Genomic DNA, 26,133 nt, shown 5'->3' with positions numbered 1-26,133 from the left:
CAAAATTATTCTTTGCCCGACGGTGAGTTCCAAGACATCCACCGGTAACATCAAGGACGGTGGTCTTGAAGGCACTCCACAACTCTTCAGGACCTCCCAAAGCACCCAGACTCCTCAAATCTCCACTCAGCCTGTTCGCAAACTCCTCAGCTACCCTCTCATCCTTGAGCTTGCCAGCATCGAGCCGAGGCAGGGATGGTACCATTCTCCTGGATTTAAGGTGCAACTTCAGAGTTGCTACAACAAGCCAGTGGTCAGTATTGAGGAACTGAGCACTCCGGTAGACCCTGCAGTTCTGGATCATCCTCCAGCGACCATCAACGAGGACATGGTCAACCTCCTTTGCCACAACGGCAGCCTTGGAATACCAAGTCCAGCGATGAGCTTGTGGGCGCTGAAACCATGAACCGGCCAACCTAAGCACATGACTTCTTGCAAAGTCAAGGAACTTAGTGCTATTCTGGTTCACAGTTACTGGCCGATGGGGACCAACACATGTCTCATAACCATCCCTATCAGTTCCAGTCGATGCATTGAAATCCCCCAAGACTAGAAGTGTATCTCGTCTGGGGCACTGATCAACTACAGACTCGAGCGTGGTGTAGAATGCATCCTTCACAGTGAGATCACTCGCCTCAGTCGGGGCATAAACAGAGACCAGGGAAATGACACCTAAGGAGTGACGAATCCTTAGTCTCATAATATGTTCGTTGACCGGTGTTACCTCAATTATCATTGGAGTCAGCTTATTGGACACAGCTCCAGCAACTCCTTGGGAATGGTAACCATTAGAGCGACCAGACCAATAGAGGTGTAACCACCCACCACAATCTCACCGCAATCTGGTCTCTGAACCTCAGAGAGCACTGCAATACCGATGTCCAAACGCTTGAGCTCAGATGATAACAGAGACAGGTGATCATCCTCTCTTCGGGATAGGACATTTCAGGCACCCACCCAAAGGGACCATCTCAGGTTAACCCAAGGAGACTGCCGTCTGGTGGATGACACCAAAGCACCACTCCGCCACACTCTTCCGCAATCTGACCCAGGAATGCTACCCCGTGGTTTCCCTCCTATCATCAAAGATTGGGGGTCCCGAAGGCTTTGCCCCGCGAAGGGAAGCTGCACAGGAGGTACTCCCACGGGTCGGGTTTTCGGATTTCTTTGTGTTTTTGTGTTTTGTGGAATGAAGGGTTTTACGGTGGCCGGAGTGCAAATCCTGCCACCAACCTCCTAATAAGAAGTCACCCAACTGGAGGAGGACATCCGCAGACACAGTTAGGCACTAGATATGGATGGCCGTTGGCTCACAAGGAGCTCCTCCGCCCTTTCATTTTGCGGGTTGATTCACCCAAATGAAAAAAATATCCAATAATACAGGAAATTCCTCAATAAATAAAATAATCAAATGTTCAACAATTATCTACAAGGAAAGGAACCAAGCAAAAGCAAATAGAAGGCACAAAGAAACAAATACATAAAGGCCTAAATGGAGCACATATAGATGCACTCGACAAACAAAGGGGTCGCTACAGGACACTCAGAAAATCCCCCAGACGACAGGGTTATCTGTCTGGTGAGCAGGTAAAGGTCCCTTGTAAGCGGAAGGTAGGAAAATGTCCACTTGACCTTGGCGCTAAATGCTCGGCGCCAACCAAATCTCCTCAAATGCACCCCTCTGCTTCCAACACCGACCTCGTTCTGCACCAAAGATAGCAAATCTGAGGCGATGGAACCAAGGGACAGGCTGAAGTGGGGCACACGACCAGGAGATGGACGTCAAGCGAAGTCAGTGAGGAGAAACGATGATGCAAGATCGAGCGTCGAGGCAGAGCCGAGAGAGGGCGCTAAAGGCCCGGTCACACCTTGACGTTTTAGCCAGCGATGGCAACGTATTAAAATGTATGTAAAACGCTGGCTGACGTTGAACTTTTGATGTTTTTTTTTAAAGATTCGGACGTATTCATAGCGACTTGGTCTGATGTATAACGCATTGGTAACGGACACAGAACGTTTCGTTGTGATCTAGATAACTTATACCAACGAATGCTGAACCTGTTGTCGGCCTACACAACCGATGCCCAACGATAGTCTAACTGAGGCATAGCGCGTTGCACGCATCGCCGACGATGTCGTGACGTAGCCTTTTAAAAGGCTGACGCACAACGATTCGAATCATAACTGCCGTAGAAATGGAAGTGTCAACATCGCGGTCACACCTTGGTGATCTTGCCAGCGTATGCCGACCTAAGAAAAATTTTGTCTAAAACGTTGGGGCACGTCAAATACGGTATGAGTAAGTTTGGTATATGTGAGTAGAACGCTAAAGTACGCTATCATACGTCGTAGTAAGTAGAGTACGTCAAGAAATTTTAAACATGTTCAAAATTTTACGACGTACTCGGCGTATGACACACGTTCCGCATGCGATGGGGATAAGTTTTACACACGATATGCGGACGCTTACACACGTCCACAAAGGCTACTTATAAGCTACTCATAAGTCGAAACACGTCGCGGTAATGTCTTTTTTACGCGAAACTTATTTCTAACTTATGTTTGACGTGCTTTGAACCAATTCTTTACGTAGTCCCAACACACATCGACGTATGTAGACGTATTCCAATGACGTCTTCCGGTCGACAAAAAAAAAAAAAAAATGAACGTGTTTCTAACTTACAACTGCCATATAAAGACGTGTTCCCAGCAGTTTTGGGAATTGGTATATAAAAATGCTGCTCATAAAAGGGGAACCCAACAGTGTTTTCGAGTCCTTTTTGAGTCGATGTCCATGTCAGCAGTAACAGTATCAGTATCAGTATCAGTATTAGTAGTAGTTTGTTCATGTTGGCAGTAGTAGGCGAGTGTGAGGGGGAGGGTGTGGGTTATGATGGATCGTCCTTGCGTCCGCGTGTCCACGGGTAGGAGACATCTTTTCACCATTGTTCGAAGTTCTTCGCGGCTAATTTTTTAAGGGGCTTTTTCAACAATGAGCTATAGCTTGTTTTTTACGATTTAGGTCTATTCATAACGGGTTGGACAAATGCACAATGAACTAATAATGTGCATAGAGCGCTTTGATTACTTATAGATACCAACGAATAATTATCGTGAAGCCGGCGTTCACAAACTCTGCCCAACGATAGCCGAACTTATCCATATCGTGCGGCAGTTTATCTTTGCCGGTGACGTGGGGTTTGCTATTCATAGGCTGCCACTCAACGATTTAAATGGCTGCATCTCCACTATTGAAAGTAGATGCTTGCGCTCAACAATTGGATTTTTTTTACACTCAACAACTTTTAAACGGTACCACTCAGCTATTTTCATTGTTTACAATGAACGATTTAAATTGCTGTCACTCGCCTTTGTTTTTTGAGGCTGGCGCTCGGAAATTTTAATCGTTTCTATTGAACGTGCTAAATCGCTCACACCCCACTATTGAAAGTAGAGGCTTGCGCTCAACAATTGGATTTTTTTTTACACTCAACGACTTTTAAACGGTACCACTCAGATATTTTCATTGTTTACAATGAACAATTTAAATTGCTGTCACTCGCCTTTGTTTTTTGACGCTGGGGTTTTGAAATTTGAAACGTTTCTTCTGAACGTGTTAAAATGCTCAAACTCGACTATTTTAAATAGATGCTGCCGATGGACAATTGGAATCATAGCCAAGCTAGACATCGAAGTGTGAACATCCTCGTCATACCGAAGAAAAGTTTGAAGAATGCTGCAAATAAGTGTCCTGGCCGTGGCCGTGGACGCTGACGCAAGGACGATCCATTATACCGACGTCTTTCAGCCTATGAGTAACTTAAAAGTAACGTCTGTCGATGTGTGGCAACGATCGCATAACGTGCCAACAACACGTTAATCATAGGTTAGAAATAAGTTTCGGGTACGCTAAACATTACCTCGGCATGTCTCAACTTATGATTAACTTGCAAGTAGCATGTGTTGACGTCTGTCAACGATCGCAGACCGTGCATACAACTTGTGGCCAGCGTAGCGGAACGTGTGAGTAATACGCCGGCATACGTCGTGAAATTTCAAGCATGAAAAAATTTGAGGACAACCAAAAAGTACAACGTTTGAAGCCAACGTACAATGACGTATGGCAGTGTTTTTCAGCATGCTCTCAATGTTATCAAAACTTACCCATAACGTATTCAACGTGTGCCAGCGTTTCAGAAAAAACATTCAAAAATCGGCATACGTTGGCTAAAACGTCAAGGTGTGACCGGGCCTTAAGCGAGACAGAAGAATAAGCAGGGCGACCAGCGCAGGTTCGCCTCTTTTATCACCCCCAATCACGTGAACTTCTCGAACCTTCGAATTAGTGCATAACCATGATATCCACAGGCCTTACATTCAACGTTGTTCTCCCAGCCTGATACACTCAGCACCAAAGCTCCCTTCCTCCTACCCTGCTGCATTTTTCTTGTGTTATACCGTGCGCTCACTACAGCCCCCATTTCCATCATGGCCTGCTACAACACCACAAAAGCCCCATCCTCATTTCCCAAACACAGGGATGGCAACAAGGGGTTGTTACGAACAGGGGATCTTACGCATAATCCCTACGCTAATTATCATGATCCTCCCTCACCCCCTGTATGGGGAAAACAAAAATACACCTTCACACTTCAGGTTCCCTGACATAAAGTGATGTCCTTGTCGTTCCTAAATGCGTCACACGGCCCATGCTAAAGGGGCTGTCACACCTTGACGATTTAGCCAACCTTTGCCGATTTATGAAAAATTTGCCTAATACGCTGGCACACGTCTAATACGTTATGTGTAGGTTTTGTATACGTTAAGAGCACACTGAAAAACACTGCCATAAGTCGTTGTACGCTGGCTTTAATCGTTGAACTTTGTGGTTTTTCTCAAATTTTCGTATGCTTAAAATTTTACGACGTACTCGGCGTTTGGCTCACACATTCCGCGACGCTGGCCATAAGGTTTAGGCACGTTATGCGATCGTTGACACACGTTATTTATATGTTACTCATATGTGGAAACATGTTGAGGTAACATTTGCGTACCCAAAACTTATTCATAAAGTTACGTTTGAGAAACACGCTACACGAACGTTGTTCACAGCTCGCAACGCGCTACTCGAGAGTTTCTCATATATCGAAACACATCAAAGTAATGTTTAGGGAACCCGTGACTTATTTATAATCTATGAGTAACGTGCTTGGGAATTAGTTGGAGAGCATGTCCTTCGAACAAATATGTATGTAGACGTATTTGACGTCTTCAAGACGACCACAGAACTTACTGAACGCGTTTCTAACAAACAGCTGACGTAGAATGACGTATTCGCAGCGATTAGGGAAATTGGTATATAAAAAGGGCCTTCGCAGGAAGACCCCGTCTTTTTTTAAGACTTCGTGGTGAGTACATGTCGATGTCATTCCGAGAGATGGAGGATACGGCAACGCTGAGACGACAATACCTTCCTGTCCTCGAACATCAACATGACCTCATCGAGTTGACACTGCACCAGTTGCGTGCCAATAGAGCTGGGAGAAGAAGACGTGAACGGAGGAGAAGGAACTGGGTGAGACCATGGATCGGGAGGCGACGCCATTACGGCATATATGACCAGCTCATGGTGGAACTCCGGAACGAGGACCATGCATCCTTCATCAACTTCCTGCGAATGCCCCCAGCGATGTTCGACGAGCTGCTAGCCAGAGTGGGTCCAAGGATAACCAAGCATTATTATTAAATCATTTCAATAGTCCAGTGGAAGCGATTTAACTTTTTCAATGGAAACAATTTCAATTGCCAAGGACCAGCGTCCACAAACAATAGGCGAGTGACAGCAAGTTAACTCGTTCAATGGAAACGATTTGAATTGCCTTGCACCAGCGTCAAAAAACAATAGCTGAGTGACAGCCGTTTATTAAAATAGTTTAGTGGCAGTCAATGGATAGCAAACATCACGTAATCGTAAACGATGCGCTCTTACGTTATACATACGCGAGACTATCCTATCGTTGGGCATAGGCTGTGGACACCTAAAACACGATAAGTAATCGTTGGTATAAGTAATCTATCAGTTATCGAAGCATTCTGTGTTCATTACTAGTACATTATGCATTTGTCAAAGTCTTTTTTAATAATTTCAACAGTAAAACAAAGAAATATTTCATCTTCGGAATGAGGAAAAAAATTAGCCCTAACAGAACATTGAACAATGGTGCAAAGTATTCTCCTATTCGTTGACGCAACGAGGATCCATCATCCCCCACATCACGCTCACATACTACTACTGACATAGACATACAGCTACTACCAATGCTACTACCACTACTACTACAACTGCTATTATTACTGTCATGCACACCTACTACTAGTAATAGTACTGCTACTATTGATACTACCGGCGTTCACATCTACTCACCATGGAGTCTGGAACAATGATGGGTTTTCATTGTGAAGCCCATTTGTATATACAAATTCACCTAAACGCTGCCAATACGCCAGTACACGTTAGATGCAAGTTAGAAACACTTTCACTAAGTTCTATGGTTGTCAGGAAGATGTCAATTTAATTCGTCTACATACAACAATGTGCATTTTACATACGTTACAAATAGGTTCATAGCATGTTACTCAAAGGTTAGAGGCACGTTTTACTTAGGTTCAAAACATGCTACTCATAGGTTAAACGCACGTTACTCTTACGTTCATAGCACGCTAGTCATTGGTTCAAGGCCAGTTATACATAGTTTCAATGCACGTTACTCATAGTTTCCAAGCATGTTAAACATAGGCTAAGCTGACGCTACTCATTTGTTCAAAGCATGTTACTCATCGGTTAGAAATTTGGTTTCAAGTATGTTGGCCATTACCTTGATGTGCTTTGACTTATGAGTAACCTACAAGTAACATGTGTTCGCCGTGTTTAAACGATCGCGGAACGTGCTTGGAACAGATGCCAACGCATGCGAAACGTGTTAGCCTTACGTCGAGTACATCTTAAAATTTTCAGCATGCTTGAAATTTCACGACGTATCAAACGGACTAGGTAATATGCCAGCGTACTTCAATAATTTCCAGCATACTCTAAACGTATACACAACTTACCTATAGCGTAGTTGACGTGTGCCGAGCATTGTAAACACATTTTTCATAGAATGGCATACGCTGGCAAAATCGTCAAGGTGTGACTGCGATGTTGACACTTCAAATTCTCAGGCAGTTTTGATTTCAATCGGCGTCTGGCAAGTTCTTAACTGGCTACGCCACGAGTTCGCCAGCGATATGTATAGCGCAAAGGGTAATTAACCTATCGTTTGTCATAGGTTTTGAACGCCGACCACAAGGTAAGCATTCGTTGGTAAAAGTTATGTATAACACAACGAAACGTTCTGTGCCCGTTACTAATATGTTATGCAAACGACCAACACGTTATGAATACGCCAAAAACTTTTAAAAAACCATCAAAATTTCAGCGTATGCCAACGTTTTACATACATTTTTATACGTTGCCATTGCTGCCTAAAACGTCAAGGTGTGACAGGGCCCTAAGCTACGCATTCTCAGCTATCTCAGCTAAAGTAATTTGATCTACCCCCACAAATATAACAATATTGTTGCAGGTTTGGGGGGGGAGTAGTGCAGAGCGAGGGGAGTAGTGTGAGCCTGAAGCCGACGAGCTGCAGAAAGCTCCATGGCAGGATGGGGTGACGCTATCTAAGATGTTTAATTCAGGCAGGGTCCAGCATCTAACTCCGCTTTACCTTTCCGGCGAATTTAACCTCCCAGATGGGGAACCATGCTCTCAATGCCTCACAGGTGTCAATAAAAATGGCCGAGCGATATTTACCGTAAGTGGGACATTGGCTAAACTCTGACAATAATGAAACAGCGAGGCAGGACTCCGTGTCACAAGAACACATTATGGTCTAACCAATAGAGTGAAGACGATCGGGCAGTTTAGAAACAGTTTATAAAGTTCAAAAGGACACGCATTTACAGGCAAACAGTTCACAAGACAAAGTTCTTACCTCCGAAGCACATCAGCCCACTTAGTCAGTCATCTTAGCACGTTTTTACACACTTATGCGCCTCATACACTCTGAGAAACGAGATAAGCCAGGGTGATCGACAAAGAGAGAGAAGAAGAAGGTGGGGTTTATTGGTAACCCCTTGCTCACCTGACGCAAACCTGCAAGCTTGCATTGGTCCCAACATAAAAAAAGGGGAGGGGAGAGATAAGAGTTGGGTAATGATGTGATGTGTGGGTTGAAGTGTGGGTGAATGTTCGCAGTGCGACAGAGGAAATTGTGAATACGAGTCAGTAACCCAGCCCTGAACGAGTCGAGGGTGTAATTGTTGAATACTCTCGTGCATTCCAAGTAGTGAACTAGGGGCAGTCAATAAGTAACCTTAAAATGTCGATAAAAAATTGAGAATATAATGTGTGTAGATGTAGGCAACATATGTTATATCTACGGGTAAATGTCAAGTTTTGCCTGTTTTAAATCTGGCAACATTGAGCGTATGACGTCAGTAGAGCAGTTCCAAGATGGTGGCGCCCTTAAAAGCATGCACCAGGGAGGAGCAACGTTCTGTCATCTGTTTCTTGGGAAGTGAGGGTGTGAATCGCAGTGAAATCCATCGCAGAATGAAAATGCAATATGGTGACGCATGTTTATCACTGCAGCAGGTGTATGACTGGGACAGGAAGTTTAAAAGTGGAGTTGTGGAAGTAAAATAATTAATTCCATCTTGTGAAATGTGAGCATGGACATATATGGTGATAGTCATGTGATCCATACAGCTTTCTATCGCAAAGCATTGGTGTTTCTGTATGAATCATGCTTTAACAAATATTTTTCATGAGATGTGTTCTTTGTCCACAAATTATGTCCTCATTTCTCTTGATTTGCTTTAAAATGCCTTTAACCAATATGGAGGTATGAAGTTTGTTGTAAAGCATTGGCTGAAGTCACTTTATCACCATATAATGAATGGTTCACCAGGAAAACACTGAGATAGAGTTGAGATAAAGATTTGAATTGTCTGCAGGATAATTAAGCATATCAGGTCTCTCACAATGGTAAGGTCATGGCTTATTACATTTGCAGATGAGTGAGTCAGTACTGACAGGCCACAAGTAAATGGAATATAATCTCTGTTCACAATACTGTTCACTCTTGTTAGTTCCATACAACTGTAATTTTTTTTAAGCTGAGGATCACTGATTATAATCAAATAATTATTTGTGTTTCTCGTTGTTGAGAAACGCACTCTCCTGAGTGCACCAGTAAAATGCTCAATGCCATCAATGTACATTCAAAGCAAATATTTCAAACCAGATGACTTTCAAACCATATGATTATAATAATAATAATGACCAATATAATAATAACGAATATATAATCCCCATATTGGCCCAAACACATCTGGGCCTGTTGAGGGATCTTGTTGTTCGTCCATGCTTAGTTAAAGGAAATATGTACCCATCTGTTATGTTTGCTGCTCTGATACTTTAAAATATACTTGATAATGGATCATTGCATACTGAAGGTTGTTTTTATAAATTAATAGATATAGTATGTTAGTTTACTATATAACAATATAATTTTCTATGTTTCACTTGGTTGGCAAATTGGGTAGAACTACTCTGGCTGGCACCAGGAAGTCGGGCACCCAAAAGGCATTGCAGAGTCTCATTAACTCTGGTCTCCCATTCAATTGTGAAGTTGTACAAACATAAACTCTGCCTTCTCATTGTCCTCAAATCAAACAGGAGTCTCATCGAACTACTGAGGTCATGGACCACTCATTATTCTGCAAAGCTGAGCAAATCAGATACTCCACTGGCATGCTGTGATAAATGCTTGTCATTGTCTATGTAAATTAAGGTTTTGAAGCGAGAGACATTCTTTCACTGCGCAATCTTGTTTTATCTGTCAATAATTGTTTTTCTCTTCGCTTTGAAGGACCTCGTGTGGAAACAAAGACTCTTTGATGCTCTGAGTCCTCCCTATCTTCTAACCAGATAAAATTCTTTGTATTCTGGCTCAGTCAGAGATCTGCTTGGACTCATGAGACAAGCTCTTCTCTCCACATATATGTGTTTTTATCTCATAAACGATCTGTGGATTTTATAAAGGGTTTTTCTTTGGTGTAAAATTTCACCACAGAGTTCTTTCAGTTCGGGTGTGAGTTGTCTCGGCACCCACCTTGCAGACACTTTTCAGAACCCCAGCACGTTGTGATTGACATGGTGTGCTGAACCAGAGCTAATGGTTCAATTCGGAGAGCACTTCATCCAGCGTAATGCGATGGTTTTCCCTGAGCATGCGCTCAACTCCTGCAACTGGTGTGTAAGCTGTGTGAGGCTGGCTCGAGTGAGCAGCGTCGGCCACACTGGACACTCCACTTTTAAACTTCCTGTCCCAGTCGTACACCTGCTGCAGTGATAAACATGCGTCACTACATTGCATTTTCATTCTGTGATGGATTTCACTGGGATTCACACCCTCACTTCCCAAGAAACGGATGACAGAACGTTGCTCCTCCCAAGTGCATGCTTCTCAGGGAGCTGCCATCTTAGAACTGTTCTACTTATGTCATTCACTCAATGTTGCCAGATCTATAACAGGCAAAACATGACTCTTACCCATAGATATAACATATGTCGTCAACAACTACACACATTACATTCTCAAATGTATATCACCATTTGAAGGTTACTTATTGAATGCCCCTTGTAATTAGAAGTCGGGATCGCCAGGGAAAGAGTGCGAGTCATTGTGTTGGCCAGCGCATCCAGGGAAACTCCACGGCTTATCAGCTGTCTGCACCACGGCACCAGCCCGTTTGTTTTCACAGAGGCCCGTTCTCGCAAAGGCTCGCTCCCGCATGTTGAACTTTAATTCTGTAATTTTCCCCAGACGCATATTAGCCCCGAGTCCTTGAATTCTCGGGCTTATAAAGTTCCAAGGAAAGGCGTGGTTCTGGGGCCCATCCCTTGAGTGCGGCTTGAGCTTTGTGGGTACCATCTCCCCATTGGTGAGTTCTTGTCATCATGCGGTGCTTATTTGCTGAGCAGATATTTCTGCAATGGAGCCAATGACCAAGCCTGCCCATCTGCAGTGCTTTGCTTTGCTGTTTCTTCATTGTTGAAGAAATTCACAATCCCGCTCCGTGCCGCTTTGTGATGCATGAGATTGTATTGTAATGAGTTGTAATGTGGCTTTTGTGAGGTGTGATGTGTGTTGCAAAGCATGTATTGATGCACTGCAGAGGTGTGGAGAAAAAGAGAGAAAGAGAAAGAGAAAGAGAAAGAGAAAGAGAAAGAGACATCGAGATAGTGAGAAAGATATGGGGAGAGATAAGAAGAGATATAATGAAAGAGATGAGAAAAGAGGGGATATAGAAAGAGAAGAATTACAAAGGGGTTCGAATCTGTGACACAAACACAACACATTTTCATTGATTTGGAAGAAACGGTTGGTGACAAAATTTGTAATGGAAACGCTTTCAGGGGAATTGTGGAGCCGTATCGTTTCGAGCCTTATCCGAGTGATTCAGAGGAAGAAGGCAGAAGTATTCGTGAAGATGGAAACGCTGGTCGCATGATCACTACAGATTGGTAGGTTTTATTTTCCATTTAATTGACGGTTTATTTGGGAGTGAGTTTGTATTAATTGAAAATCAGTTGTATTTCTTGAGCAGAAATACCTGTCATCACTCGACAGCCGACACCGCCCAGGCACACTCGGGCACCATGGACAAAATTGGTGATGAATGCTTTGTTCCACCGTCACAGGCTGACCAGGTGTTGTGTACGTTACAAGATCGTCTCGTTTCATACTTTCCTGGGACGCAATTTGTGTCTAGTCGTGCCATGTTGGTGCTGTAGTGCTGTGCTATGCCATACCGAGTTATGTGCTGTGTATGTGCCACGTTCATGCTCTGGTGCTGTGTCCGTGCTCTGGTGCTGTGTTTATGCTGTGAGGCTGTGTTCGTGCTGTGTTGTGCCGTATTCACGCTGTGTCGCGCCATAGTTGCACTGTGTCGTGCCGTAGTTACGGTGTCGTGCCTTATTCACGCTGTGTTGTGCCGTAGTTACACTGTGTCGTGCCGTATTCACGGTGTCGTGCCGTATTCACGCCGTGTTGTCCCGTGTTTGTGCTGTGTCATGCCATGTTTGTGTGGTGGTGCTGTGTCATGCCATGTTCGTGCTGTGTCATGCCATGTTTGTGCTGTGGTGCTGTCGTGCCGTGGTGCTGTGTTCATGCTGATGAACTGTCCCAGTGGAGGGAGGAGCGGTTATTGGGGTGAGAGATGGTGAAGAGTGGTTGTGGGTAATTGTAGGGGAGGAAGGGTGGAGGGGGCTTGTGGGATGGTAGTTGGTATTGTGGGGGTGATGGTTGATGGGGGGTTGTGGAGGGATGGTGGTGGGTATTGTGGGGGTGATGGTTGATGGGAAGTTCTAAAGATCTATATTAGTCTAGTCGGAAGAGGGGGGGGTATCATGCACCCCCCGGAAATATACTTCTAATCAGTGTTTCTAGATTGGAAAAAGTGTGTAGAAAATGATGAGCTATGTTAAAAAGTTGTCAAAATGTCCCACGTATCATTTTTATGCAAATTAGTGCCCCCATTATCGAAAAAGCTAGTTTCACTATATCTCAGCCAATATTGCAGATAACTGAACAAATAAGGTGTCTAGACCCATGTTTTGACGGTCAAAGATCATAATAAAACTATTCCTGTGGTGGCCACATGTATCTCTGGCATGCTATTATGCAAATTAGTCCTGCCATTACTGAGGAGCAGAAGCTGCGGGCAAAGCCGCTAAAGCTGACTTCATCAGACGCATACAGAGTGGAGAGCCAGGAAGCTTCTTCGACCCAATCAAGAAGAAGAAACTCAAGACCATGGAGACTTGCAACAAGAAGGTCACCCTCACATCCTCACAGGGAAAGGTAATGAGGTGTTCCAATACCCGAGGGCTATTGTATTTTTTAAATGTTGTATTTTTAAATGGTAATCTTTATTTTTACATTTTTAAATGTGAACCCGTATTTTTTTGATGTTACATGCCATATCAACATGTTAACCATTTATCATTCCAGGTCATACAGTTTCAAGAACAAAGCAACCTTGCATTCATGCTCCTCGTCAAGTCTCAGAGTCAACATGAGCCATTGGACTTGGAAGAACTCATGAAGTACTGCCTGATGCCTGTGCCTCCCAGCCTTGGAACACCGGATGGATTTTTCTCCAAGACCAACAAAGCCTCTATGCTGCACTACCTTCGAGAGGACACCACCCCAGAAGATCTGCCATACCCCAAGGATGCCCTGTTCATCCAGGATGGCATGGCACTGTTACATACCCTTGCCAAGAAGCACTTCTTGTTCTCGACTGACAGTTACCACCCGGAATCTATCAAAGCGCAGGAGAGGTTGAGGCGTGGCAGCTCAGAGATCATTTTAGCTGGACCAGTGACCAGGAAGTGATCATATGACTTCAAGATGTTCCTTGCAAATGACGACAACAAAAAGCAGATCTGCCAGCTCCTGCTGTGAGTATGGAGTGACCAACAGGCAGCTTCAAAGCTGGAGAGAACAGAGATGGCAGTGCTGATCATGGAGGGGAGAGCCCACCATCTTGTGTCATCGAATGGCAAGGTAAATTGAAAACCCATATTATTATTAATTATTATTACCAGGATAAACTTAAATAATATTGCCAACGTGCTTCTTGGTGATTGGTGAATAATAGTGTAAAATTTTGGTGATTGGTGATGCGATTTTTTCTTTCAGTCTTATATTTAAATATTGGTAAAATTGGTAAATTATAAGTGATTATCTGTGATTTTTGTCTCGATCTAGAATTGGTGGTGACTGAAGTGCAATGCCCCTTTGTGTTTCCGGTTGAGGTACGTGAGCTCCCCACAATCTACAGCAACCAGGAAGAGACTGATACAAGGGTGGTACTGTACCTCCATCATGCTGCTGCCCTCGGATACAAGAATGCTGTGGTCAGAATACCTGACACAGATATCTTCATGATTCTTCTCTACCATGCTCATGCCATCAAGCTGACTGTATACCTGGATACAGGGTCAGGGAAACATCGACAACTTCTCAACCTCTCTGAGCTTGCAGAATCCCTGGGAGAAGACTACTGCGCCACTCTTCTTGGGTTCTATGTGTTCAGCGGAGAAGACTGTACCAGTGCCTTCAAAGGGAAGGGGAAGGTGGGGCCCTTGAAAAAGCTGGAGAAGAACCCCAGGTTTCACAAGGTGTTCAGTCAACTCGGTGACTACTGGAATGTCAAGCCTGAGGTGCTGAGGCAGTTGGAGCAATTCACCTGTCTGATGTATGGACAGAGTCGTGAGTCTTCAGTGATTGTCGTCCGTGCCAAGTTGCTACGCAAAATGGTTGGGGAGGACAAGAAACTCACTTCCAAGTCTAAGGTCGACCTGGCTCGCCTTCCTCCATTCCACTCTGACCTGAAGCCACACGTCCAACGTGTGAACCACCGTGTCGCCTTGTACAAGCGAACTGATGAAGCTATTCTGGAAAAGCCAAAACCCTATGATGAGGGGCAAGGATGGATGAGGACTGATGAAGGAGTGTTGAAACCAGTATGGTCCTGCAGTCCTGTCCTACCAACTTCACTAGTTGATCTCCTGGACACTGGAGAGCATGAACAGGAAGAGGAGGAGGAAGAGGAAGGAGAGGACGAGTTGGACTCTGATGATTTCATTGAAAACGATGATGAGTGATTCATAGTGGAGAAGCATTTACCTGACTGTTTATCTGGAATAGGAAAGAGAAGAAGAGTTCTATTATGATGTTTGACCCTTGTACTACAAAATAAATAAACATTGGTTAAAAACACAACATCTATCTGGACACCTTATTTGTTCAGTTTTCTGCAATATGGAGTCTCTTAATTGGTAAAAATGTGATTATTTTGTAATGGCGGCACTAATTTGCATACTAGCATAATACAGACACATGTGATCACTTCCAGAATAGTTTTATTATGATCTTTGACCCTCAAAACATGGGTCTGGACACCTTATTTGTTCAGTTATCTGCAATATTGGCTGAGATATATAGTGAAACTAGATTTTTCGATAATGGGGGCACTAATTTGCATAAAAATGATACGTGGGACATTTTGACTTTTTAACATAGCTCATCATTTTCTACACACTTTTTCCAATCTAGAAACACTGATTAGAAGTATATTTCCGGGGGCTGCATGATACCCCCCTCTTCTGACTTGACTATATAAACAAACAGATCAAATGAATATCTAAAGAATGCTTCAGCTGTTCCGATCCATTGGAACCATACTCTGTGCAGAGCGTTGGTGCTGCCGAAGCAGCCTCTTTGGCAATTGGGCAAAATCCTGGATGGGTCGCCACTCCGACACAGGATACCAGCATGCTGACAGACATTTTGCCGACCTCGAAAGGATGACAGGCCGAGTGAACCTAACCTGGTATTAATTCAACAGCTGAGCGGGATTTGAACTCAGGACCCTAGGATCCTAAGCCCACCACCTGAACCATGAAGCAAACACCAGGCATGATCAAAGAAATTCAGCTGTTGGTAATATCAAAAAATAAAATAAAACATATCTTAAATGAAAGATGATATATTGAAATTAAACTTTCCTATTTTAAACATTGAGAGCAATACAACACCAACGATTATTGAGTTTGATTGAAATATCATTGAGGCAAAATTGTTCATACAGCAGATGAATGAACCATTGCATCTCCAAAGATTTTGATGAATTTGATAATGATGATGCTATCTTTCTTGGTTCAAAAGACACATGTGATACTGATTGCTTATGTTCAAACAATAGTTATGAAAATAGTTTTATATAGATGAAGATGCTCACAGCAATAATGATTTCACTTTTGATAGCGATGACCTTTGTTGTGATCGTGATTACCTTTATGATGATAATGGTGAATGTCTTTAATCGTCGAGATTGATTTAATATTTTTATTTTAAAAGAAAATATACTTATATAAATAATGTTATGAACACAAGATTTAATGGATGCCTCTAAACTTGAACGAGAAGAAAATCTATGTGTATTGTTCAAAGTGCTCACACATAGGATTAAACACAGCCAAAAACTCAAAGAATTTTGTTCTTCTTGAAGTCCATGGAACTTTTAAACATTTGCCTCGAATGTTTTTATCATTACATTTAAAATTACACCTACCAGTTTTCAAGTCATTTCATCCAGCAGTTCAGGAGTGAATCGAAGTCAAACAAACACAAATATGATAATTCCTCAACTTCGCTTGTTGTGAATTGCAATACCCACTCCCATCGGGTGCAGCTATACGTTTCACATTTACAGAGTCGTATATCGAGAGTTTCAACAATTGCACGCTCGTTTTTTTTTTAAAGATCATGTGATGCATGGATGCCATCTTGTGTCCACATCAGAGCAAAGACTCAGACACATCATCAGAGAATTTAATCAAAATCAATACCAATTACTGCACTGTAGCCCCAAGAAGGAAGCCAGACATCACACACACACACACACACACACACACACACACACACACACACACACACACACACACACACACACACACACACACACACACACACACACACACACACACACACACACACCCACACACACAGACACACACACTGTACTGGTAAGTACTTACAAAAGCTATTTTAATGGAAGTTATAACCATAACTTACAAGCAATTTACCGATTTCCCAACTGCCCGTATCATCAGCTGGGCGCCGTTTTTCATCGAGGTTTTGATTGTTTCAGCCCAGAATGTACTGGCAAAACGTCTGGCAATCGAGAAAAGAAAAAAAAACGTACAAAATAAAAACAAAATTGACAATTTAGATGAGAAAGATGACATGTTGTCCCTGGGGATGTAACAATCGCTCAGAAAAAATGTCAATGCACAGGTTTCCCAAAAATACCAAAGAACGAGATGATAAGAGCGATAGTATGACCAGTTTCCAAAAACGATAACCAAGGAAGCTAAAATAAATGGCCTGCTTGCATAAAGCATTCTTCAGGAAAGATTTGAGGATTTATTTAAATATTTCTTCAAGTTTCCCCTTAAGTACATCCTTAATTTGAAGAGCGTTGCATATTCGAAAATTTCCTTAAGTTTTTCTTTAAAACCTTCCTCAAACTCAAGGGAGCATTATCCCCCCCCCATCCTTAAACACCAACCTTTGAATTTCCAAATGGCGCTCCACGAAAATTGGTCACGAATAGGGCGATCAACACTGTGCAAGACGTCGCAAACGTGTTTTCAGAGACCGCCTCAACCCGCTTGAGGTCTATGATAACGTTACCCTTATCTAAAACACATACTAAGGAATAACTAGAATTATACGAAGGATCTTTGATCCCTCAGGAGTCAATTCCACATCAATATGTGTAAAATAATTTATTCATAAACGCAATCGAACTGACAATCCGACAGTATTTAACACGTGATATTTGGGCCAATGTAAAGGTGTATTCTGGTGCAGGTACTGCAGGTGCCGCTGAACGAGTTGTTACTCCGTGTTGCAAGTGTGGAACTTTCATGGTGTGAACATTTATTACTTTGTGTTCAGCTTATTTAGATACCAAATCAATTGATACCAATGGTGATGACAGGGGAATCCACAGGGGAAAAGGTCAACTATGTACGGAATACATATGTTGAACACGGCACGTTACTGGGTCCTTAAACTTGACAATCCCTTGCCATAGAGACACGTACAGGGCCTCCTTCGACTCGGGGGAGTCCCAGTTTACCCTGTGGACCCAGGCCTTGCTCAAATTGAAGGATTCTTAACAATTATTGGTTCACGAGTCAGTAAGTGACCACTATATTTGTTATGGGTGTGTGTCTTTCTGTCTGTCCGTCTGTCTGTCTGTCTGTCTGTCCCGAGCATAGCTCCGTGGGTTTTGATCCGATCTTGATAAAAATTAGGGTGCAAGGTTTGTATCATGATCTAGTTGTGTTTTCCGGAGAATGGGCGTGCTGCGCCCATTATGGGAGGAGCCACGCCCAAAAAACGTGTTTTTAGGGGGTAGCCGGTTTCAAGTTAAATCTTCTCCGAGGGGGTTTGTCGAATCTGGCAGGGGTTTCAGTATTTGGTTAGCCCAATGGCACCTGCATAGCCCCACAGAGCTCGATTTTTCATTTTCGTCCCAAGGTCAAGGTCACAAGGTCACGAACTTAGAAAATGTCAAAAAAATTAATAAATTGGGCATCGAGCTCCTTGGGTTTTCAAATGTTTCGAATGAAAGTTGGTATGGAAGTAGTGCTCTTCGAGTACTCCAGCTTTCATCATTTACGTTTTCCCCGATTCCCGCCAGTTTGCCCGTGGTGTCCCCTCGAAGGTCAAAAAATAAAAAAGGCGAACCGTGTACATTGCTCGTGAACCATCGCCGTCTCCAGACTTGTACACTATTTATAGTTATAGTGTTGTAATTAAACAAAAAAGTACTTCAACAACACGTCATACAACTATACAATGCATTGTCTCCTTTGTGCTTGAGAAAAACCTCCACTTGTGCTTCGGTGTCTTCCTGAAGTCAGTTTGAAGATCGCTTCGATGCCATGTAGCTTTTGGACACCTCTTCCCGTCTCTAATCTGATTGGTTGCCTATCATAGCAACAGCTCCAAAGGATTTCCTCAACCTCGAGGAAATCCTTACTTGAGGACTTCCTTAGGGTTGTTTATGCAACAGCCCTCAAGGAAATCCTTCACTAAGGAATCACATTATAATTTAAGGGGAACCTTTCCTTAAGAATGAGGAAATTTTATGCAACTGTGGCAATAAACTGAACTGGAGAGCATCTCATTTTAATGGCTGTGCGAGGTAAATTTAGTAGTGTATTGTTGTACACATTCAGTTTATGCAAATGTGTATTTATTTCCAGTTTATAACGTTATTAATTGATTGGTTGCAAACCTCTACTATCAATCGCTACATTTGAAAGAAGGTGTGTGTTAAGTCGGCTAGGCCGAGCCTCTACACTCGGCCTATTCACATTCTGTGTGATCGTCGTGGTTGATGTATAAGCAACTCAAGATTGCCGAGATTTACGTCAAATATCTCACAGATAGCATAGTTATGATAATAAAGAAAAAGCGAACTTTATTTGCTTTTTTGGATTTTCAATGGTCAGCTCCTTTGTTGATACAGAAAAACAGAATAAAAATAAAATAAAATAGTGTTCATGGAATGTAACAACAACTCGTGAGCAAGAGAAAAAACAAATATTGTTGTGGTTCCAAGGGGTTAAAGGATGAACCTTTCGTATTACTATAGTTATTCCTTAAATATCTGTTTTGTTAAGCATATTGTATTACATGTGGATAGACATGTGTTGCGCATGTATTAGACAGTTGGTCTTCCCTGCCATCGTGCATCTTTTCCGAGTCCATCTTGCTTCTTCCTCTATCTCTATCTCTATCTCTCTCTCTGAAACAGTTCAAAGCAGCTGATTTGCCACCATAACACCATGGGTTGGAGCCATGCATCAAGAACGATACACGCCTCGAGAGCTCAGCACCAATTGGGGTAAATAAGTCCAAGGGACTTTTCGTGCTGCAGCCAATAGTGCAAGGACAACACAACATGCAGCCTTCGAGCCGCCCGCCAATGTTTCGGCTCCCCATCACAGTCACATCAGATTAGGGGGTCCGAGACTTCTTCTCCACAACTGTCGCTTTCTCTGTCAGACTAATGAGGGCCATATTTAGATTGATAAGTTCATTGAAAATAACCGAATATTCCAAGAGTATGAGTGCATGATAGGGATAATCGGAATTGTTTGCTTGCCTGTAAATACTGTATGTGCATTTTAGAATACACATAATAAACTGGTTTGGTCTCCTAACTCATCCTACTCACATCACAACAGTGGCATATGGTGGTGAAGAGAAACTCCAATTGATCTAACAATTGGCGCATAGAACAAGACCCTGGTCTGATCAAAGAAATCTGAAAACCCACTCCGTGGGAGTACCTCCAGTGCAGCTGCCCTCTGCAGAGCAGCTCACCAGATGACAGGATTGGAGAAAACCCTTCGGGAACCCACTCATTGATGATAGGAGGAAAACCACAAGGTAGCCTTCTTGGGTCAGATTGCGGTCGTGTGTGTCGGGGTGGTGCTGAGGTGTTGGCCACCAGACGGCGGTCTCCTTGGGTTAACCTGATGCGGTCCCTTCAGGTGGGTGCCTGGAATGTCCCATCCCAAAGAGAGGATGATCACCTGTCTCTGTTATCATCTGAGTTCAAGTGTTTGAACATGGGTATTGCAGTACTCTCTGATGTTCGGAGACTGGATAGTGGCGAGATCATGGCAGGTGGTTACACCTGCTATTGGGCTGGTCGTTTTGATGTTAACCATGCCCAAGGAGTTGCTGTAGCTGTGTCCAATAAGCTGACTGCAATGATAATTGAGGTAACACTGGTGAACAAGCATATTATGAGACTAAGGATTCATCACTCCTTCGGTGTCGTTTCCCTGGTCTCTGTATATGCTCCGACTGAGGCGAGTGATCTCACCGTGAAGGACACATTCTCTGCCACACTCGAGTCTGTCGTTGATCGTTGCCCCAGGCGAGATACTCTTCTAGTCTTGGGGGATTTCAATGCATCAAATGGAACTGATAGGGATGGTTATGAGACATGTATTGGTCCACATGGGTCTGGAAATGTGAACAAGAATAGCACCAAGTTCCTCGACTTTGCAAGAAGTCATGAACTTCATTAGGGTGGCTGGTTCATGGTTTCAGTGCCCACAGGCTGATCGCTGGACTTGGTATTCCCACACTGGTGGTGTGGCAAAAGAGATCGACCATGTCCTCGTTGATGGTTGCTGAAGGATTATCCACAACTGCAGGGTCTACCGGAGTGCTCAGTTCCTCAATACTGACCACAGGCATGTGGTAGTAACTTTGAAGTTGCAGATTAAATCCGGGAGAATGATACCATCCCAGCCTCGGCTGGATGTTGGAAAGCTCAAGGATGAGAGGATAGCTGAGGAGTTTGCGAACAGGCTGATTGGGGATTTGGGGTGTTTGGGGAATCCTGAAGAGTTGTGGAGTGCCCTTAAGCCCACCATCCTTGATGCTGCCGGTGGATGTGTTGGAACTCACTGTAGGGCGAAGAAGAATTTTGTCTCTCAAGGGACACTGGATACCATTGACCAGTCGCAGGGCCAGGCTTAATGGCAGAGCTGAGCTGTTCAGGGAGTTGAGGCGTAAAACTGTACGTGCGCTGAGGATGGACAAGGAGGCCTATGTTTGAGGAATCTGTGAGGGGGTGGACCATCTCCTGTGGTCAGGTGATTCTCATCCTGCTTACAGGGGAATTTACGCATTGCATTCCTCCAAGCCCGTCCCCTCAGTGTACTGCAGTTAAAGCGGAGAGAGGTAGGCTCTTGACAGAGGAGTTCGAAGTGAAGGCCCGCTGTGGCGTTTACGTTGAGCAGCTGTACCAGGCTGATCCACCAGCTGTGGAGTTGGATGTCAGGGGTGTCACTATCCCTATTGCTGACCCTCCAATCAACTGTGATCCACCTTGGTTTGTGGAAACACAGGCTGCGGTGAACCAGTTGAAATGGCTTAAAGCTCCTGGGATTTGTGGCATCCATGCTGAACTTCTCAAGGCAAGTGGAAATGCTGTACTCATGTTGTTGCATGCAGTTCTGTGCTCTGCCTGGAACACAGGGATCATCCCAACTGACTGGGAGAGCGGCCTTGTTGTCCTACTCTGTAAAGTGAAGGGTGATCGCCAGGACTGCAACAACTACTGAGGGGTGACGATGCTCTCAGTTCAGGGGCAAGGTCTTTGCTCGGATAATTTTATTGATAGGGTTCGCGACCATCTCCTTGAGCAGTCAGGCTTTACACCAAAGAGGTCAACGATTGACCGTATGCTTGCCATTTGGGTTCTCACTGAATGTAGATAAGCGTTTTAGCAGGGGCTGCTTGCAGCCGATGTTGATCTCTGCAAATAATTTGCTTGAGTGAATCGGGATGCCCTCTGGAGGATTATTGGTCTTCGTGGGGAGCCACATAAAATGATCAATCTGATTTCTGAACGATACGCTCGTACTGAGAGTGCTGTGAGATGTGGTGATACCATCTCTGACTTATTTCCAGTTGTTACTGGAGTTTGTCAGGGGTGTGTACTGGCCCCCCACTTTTCAGTGCTTGTATGGACCGGATTCTGGGGAGGATGTCAGATAGATCAAGCTGTGATGCATCATTTGGGAATGAGAAGATCTTTGACCTTGATTTCGCAGATGATGCAGTCATCTGTGGAGATTCTGGATACCCTTTTGACGGCCCTCGAGGTGCTGAATCAGGAGTCAGAGCCGCTTGGATTTTAGGTTTCCTGGGTCAAATCTAAGATCCAGTCTTTAAATAACATCTTGGATGCTGCTATCTTGTCTGTACCTGTTTGTGGTGAGGTCACGGAGACATTCACTTCCCTTAGCAGTGATACTCCTGTCTGCTGGCTGTGACCAAGAGGTCAATAGATGTCTGGGTCGGGCCTGGGGAGTCATGGATTCACTGGATCATAGGGTGTGGGGCTATCGGTATCTGCGCAGGAGGACAAAAGTCCGAGTCTTCAGGTCCTTGGTTCTTCCAGTGTTGCTCTACGGATGTGAGACTTGGATTTTGACCAAGGATTTAAGATGTAGAATTAATTCCTCTGATACCAGGTCTCTTCAGAGAATTCTTGGCGATCACGAGTTGAACTTTATGTCCAAGGAGGGGGTTACTGAGAGAAACTCAAATGAGATTTGTTACCTGCATCGTCTGTGAGAATCAGCTGTGGCTGTATGGACATGTGGCTCGTTTTCCTGACGCTGATCCTGCTCACTAGATTCTCTCAGCGAGGGAGGCTCGTGAGTGGAGGAGGCCAATAGGCCAACCACATGCCTTGTGGTTGCAGCAGGTTGATCAGAATCCCAAGGAGATGGGGATGAGCCATGCATCTGCCTGTGGGATGACGAGACGGAGGCCCCTGGAGTACCTGCGGAAAGTGGCCGCAGCGACGCGCTGTTCCGGCACATGCTCCATTACCTGACCTGACCTGGCACATGACTTGGTTTGCTCATCTAAATTTAAGATCCGTCACTTGACTGCCCAGGATACTCGCTTGGACCGAGAATTTCAATCTGTAACGGTAACGCGGCTATGGATGTGGGATCCGGCAGGAAGTTACAGGGATGAGGGGCTGCCATGATCGCTTGTTGTCTCGCCAACTTCGGACCAGAGTTATCTGGAATGTGGCAACCATTATAATATGTTCCATGCTATTGAAGTCCATGCAAGTCAAAATAAATTATGTAATCAGGTTTGATCTCCAATTTCTAATCACGGGCACACATTTCCAATAATGTTTCCTATAATGCCTATAGTTCTAAAATATTTTTACTCAATAATGAAAGCAAAATGCAAGATGTATCTCACCAACACATTTAGTTGATTAAAATTTGAGAGAAATAAAAAGTATATTTCAAAGACTGCAGTCTATGCTCTGTATTCACATACATTGTTTGTGATACAAGTCCTCTCCATGGTCTTATTCTTTTATAGCCACAATTATTCCCACATTCTTGTGGGGTTAGCGTGGCCCAAGTTCTTCATGAACCAGCTGGCCAGGCCTGATCTTTGACTAAGGTTTGGGCAGGAATTTTAATATGTTCATTAGGGTGGTCCAAAAAAGTCGAAAAAAATAGAATGTTGCTCCACAAGCTTAAAATTATTCTAATATGATCCAATAAGCGCATAAATTTTTTTTAGCTTGATCGGAGGTGATTTAGAGGTCGCTCCATATGATGACTTTTAGTCTCATGACTTGAATAAATTAGGGTATGGTCAGGTACGATTACGGGTACTTCTGGATGTCCGAGGTGGAAATGTAGTACATTTTCAAACTCTATGGGGTCGATTTACTCTAAGAAATGACTGCACCGACATTGACTTCACTACCATTTCGAAAATATGACCTAAAACAAGATTTATCATTACTGGAGTTGAGTAACTAATCCTACTCATTTCGATATTTTCTAATGTATAATTAATTTGTCGTCCGTCAAAACATTTCTAAGAGTAAATCGACCCCACTGAGTTCGAAATTGCAGTCCATTTTCACGTAGAAAGTACAGAAGTGTATGGATTCGCATCTCACCATACCCTAATTTAATATAATAATAACTAAATAAATAACGAACATATTTTTCATGAATCATTGAATCTAAAACACTGGATGTTGGGCCGGCTAGAAATAAGTTCAGGCGGGAGTGGAGACAGCAATAGAGGCAGAGATGATAGTGGTATTTGGTAAATGAAACGAAATATTCTAATAGTTTGTAATTCCATTGATTGAAAAATTAGGGTATGGTGAGATGCGAATCCGTACACTTCTGAACTTCCTCGGTGAAAATGGACTGCATTTTCGAACTCAGTGGGGTCGATTTACTCTAAAAAATGTCGAGACGGACAACAAATTAATTTTAGATTAGAAAATATCTAAATGAGTAGGATTAGTTACTCAACTCCAGTAATGATAAATCTTGTTTTAGGTCATATTTTAGAAATGGTAGTGAATTCAATGTCGGTGCAGTCATTTCTTAGAGTAAATCGACCCCATAGAGTTCGAAAATGCACTCCATTTCCACCTCGGACATCCAGAAGTACCCGTAATCGTACCTGACCATACCATAATTAAACCAACTCATGAAACTAAAAGTTGTCATCTGGAGCGACCTCTAAATCACCTCCTATCAACTTAAATTTTTTTATGCGCATTAATGAATCATAGTGGAATAATTTAAGGCTTGTGGAGACAACATCTGAATTTTTTTATTTTTTTTTTGCTCTTTTTGGACCACCCGAATGTTAATGTTCCCAGCAATAGCTCACTGACTCTTCGTGAAAGACACCGTGGATTCATTAATGTCTGCCAATTAATGGCAGCAGACAGGATACCCAGTTTAACATTCCATCTGAGGGATGGCACACACATACACACACAGATTAATCACCCTGCTTGTGAAACACAGGGATGACAGTCCATAGCTCGGTCAAGATTCAAGCTGGGTCAAGATCTCAAGATTCGAACCCAGGCAAGACAGCTTAGAGGTGAGTGTACATAACTCCAGGCCATCCTGTCAGCCCAAGTCCTCTCCATAGTACAATATGATTTTGACAACATCATATTTTATTTTACTTCCATTTGATGAGTGACGGACCTCCGGTAGCTTGCACATGTTGCGACGTTTGAGCCTGGCAAGTAACTGCTGAAATATATCTATTTGGGTTCTTCCCGACATCTTTGTTTTTTGTTGCTTTCACATTTCTTATCAATTTTTTTTTTTCACAATTCTCTTTATTCATTCCAATTCTTGTTTTTTCTTCTCTTTCATCTCTTTTAGTTTCTCTTTCTCTCTTTCATTGCCTATCTATTAAAGGAGAAGTGAATTCTTGCAGAAAATTTTCTGTAAGGCTCACTTGGCTGTGCCTTACATGTCATGAGTTTGATTTGAGGGTCATGGAGTAGCGGCTGAAACCCGAATCCTCTCCAGGTTCCTTCTGATGACTCCATCTTTACTCTATTTATTCGGGTTCCTTCTTGGTCTTCCGTTTGAGTACTTTATTGCATTTTATTTTACTGTATTTGAAAGTGTGTTTTTAAGTGTCTGAAAATATAGGAAGGGAGAAAAATAAAATTACAACAAAAATGTACATTTAACGTTTTGTTCTTTTTATTCAGATAATAAATAGGTCTAAGTTGTTACTCATCCACAAATAAAATTGGAAAAGTACGAGTACAAAATCTCCTCAATGGGTGAGAATACAAATACAATCTTACACACTGTCCTATACATATTGGTTCACGAAAAAATATTTTCACGAAAAAAATAAGTCACCACTATATTCGTTATTGTTGTGTGTCTGTCTGTCTGTGTCTGTCAGTCTGTCCCGAGCATAGCTCCGTGGGTTTTGATCCGATCCTGACCAAATTTTGGTGGGAGGTTTATATCATGATCTAGTTGTGTTTTCCTGAAAATGGGCGTGGTGCGCC

At 43.2% G+C, this 26,133-nt stretch overlaps 2 protein-coding genes across 13 annotated transcripts in view; one reads left to right on the top strand and one right to left on the bottom strand.

Annotated features, from left to right (window-relative positions):
• LOC147021606 (uncharacterized) overlaps positions 1-16,698 on the top strand; it is a 119,703-nt gene extending 103,005 nt beyond the window's left edge. Inside the window, exons 4-6 of one of the 7 annotated variants that reach the window (XM_085891743.1) lie at positions 10,179-12,971; positions 13,122-13,679; positions 13,931-16,698. In XM_085891743.1, coding sequence (XP_085747869.1) covers positions 13,623-13,679; positions 13,931-14,782 — 909 coding nt within the window. In that variant the 5' untranslated portion in view covers positions 10,179-12,971; positions 13,122-13,622 and the 3' untranslated portion in view covers positions 14,783-16,698. Of the gene's footprint in view, positions 1-10,178; positions 12,972-13,121; positions 13,680-13,883 lie in introns of those variants that run through there. The other 6 variants (XM_085891744.1, XM_085891746.1, XR_015060866.1 and 3 more) reach the window with 6 other exon arrangements.
• LOC147021605 (T-box brain protein 1-like) overlaps positions 1-26,133 on the bottom strand; it is an 89,617-nt gene that overhangs the window by 41,672 nt on the left and 21,812 nt on the right. The window lies entirely within an intron of this gene.

The sequence above is a fragment of the Eptatretus burgeri genome, chromosome 8 (genome assembly GCF_056783735.1).
Source record: "Eptatretus burgeri isolate ZD-2024b chromosome 8, Ebu_testis_v1, whole genome shotgun sequence".
NCBI lineage: Eukaryota > Metazoa > Chordata > Myxini > Myxiniformes > Myxinidae > Eptatretus > Eptatretus burgeri.
Note: the sequence above shows the minus strand (reverse complement) of the source record. Positions and strands in the feature narration are given on the sequence as shown.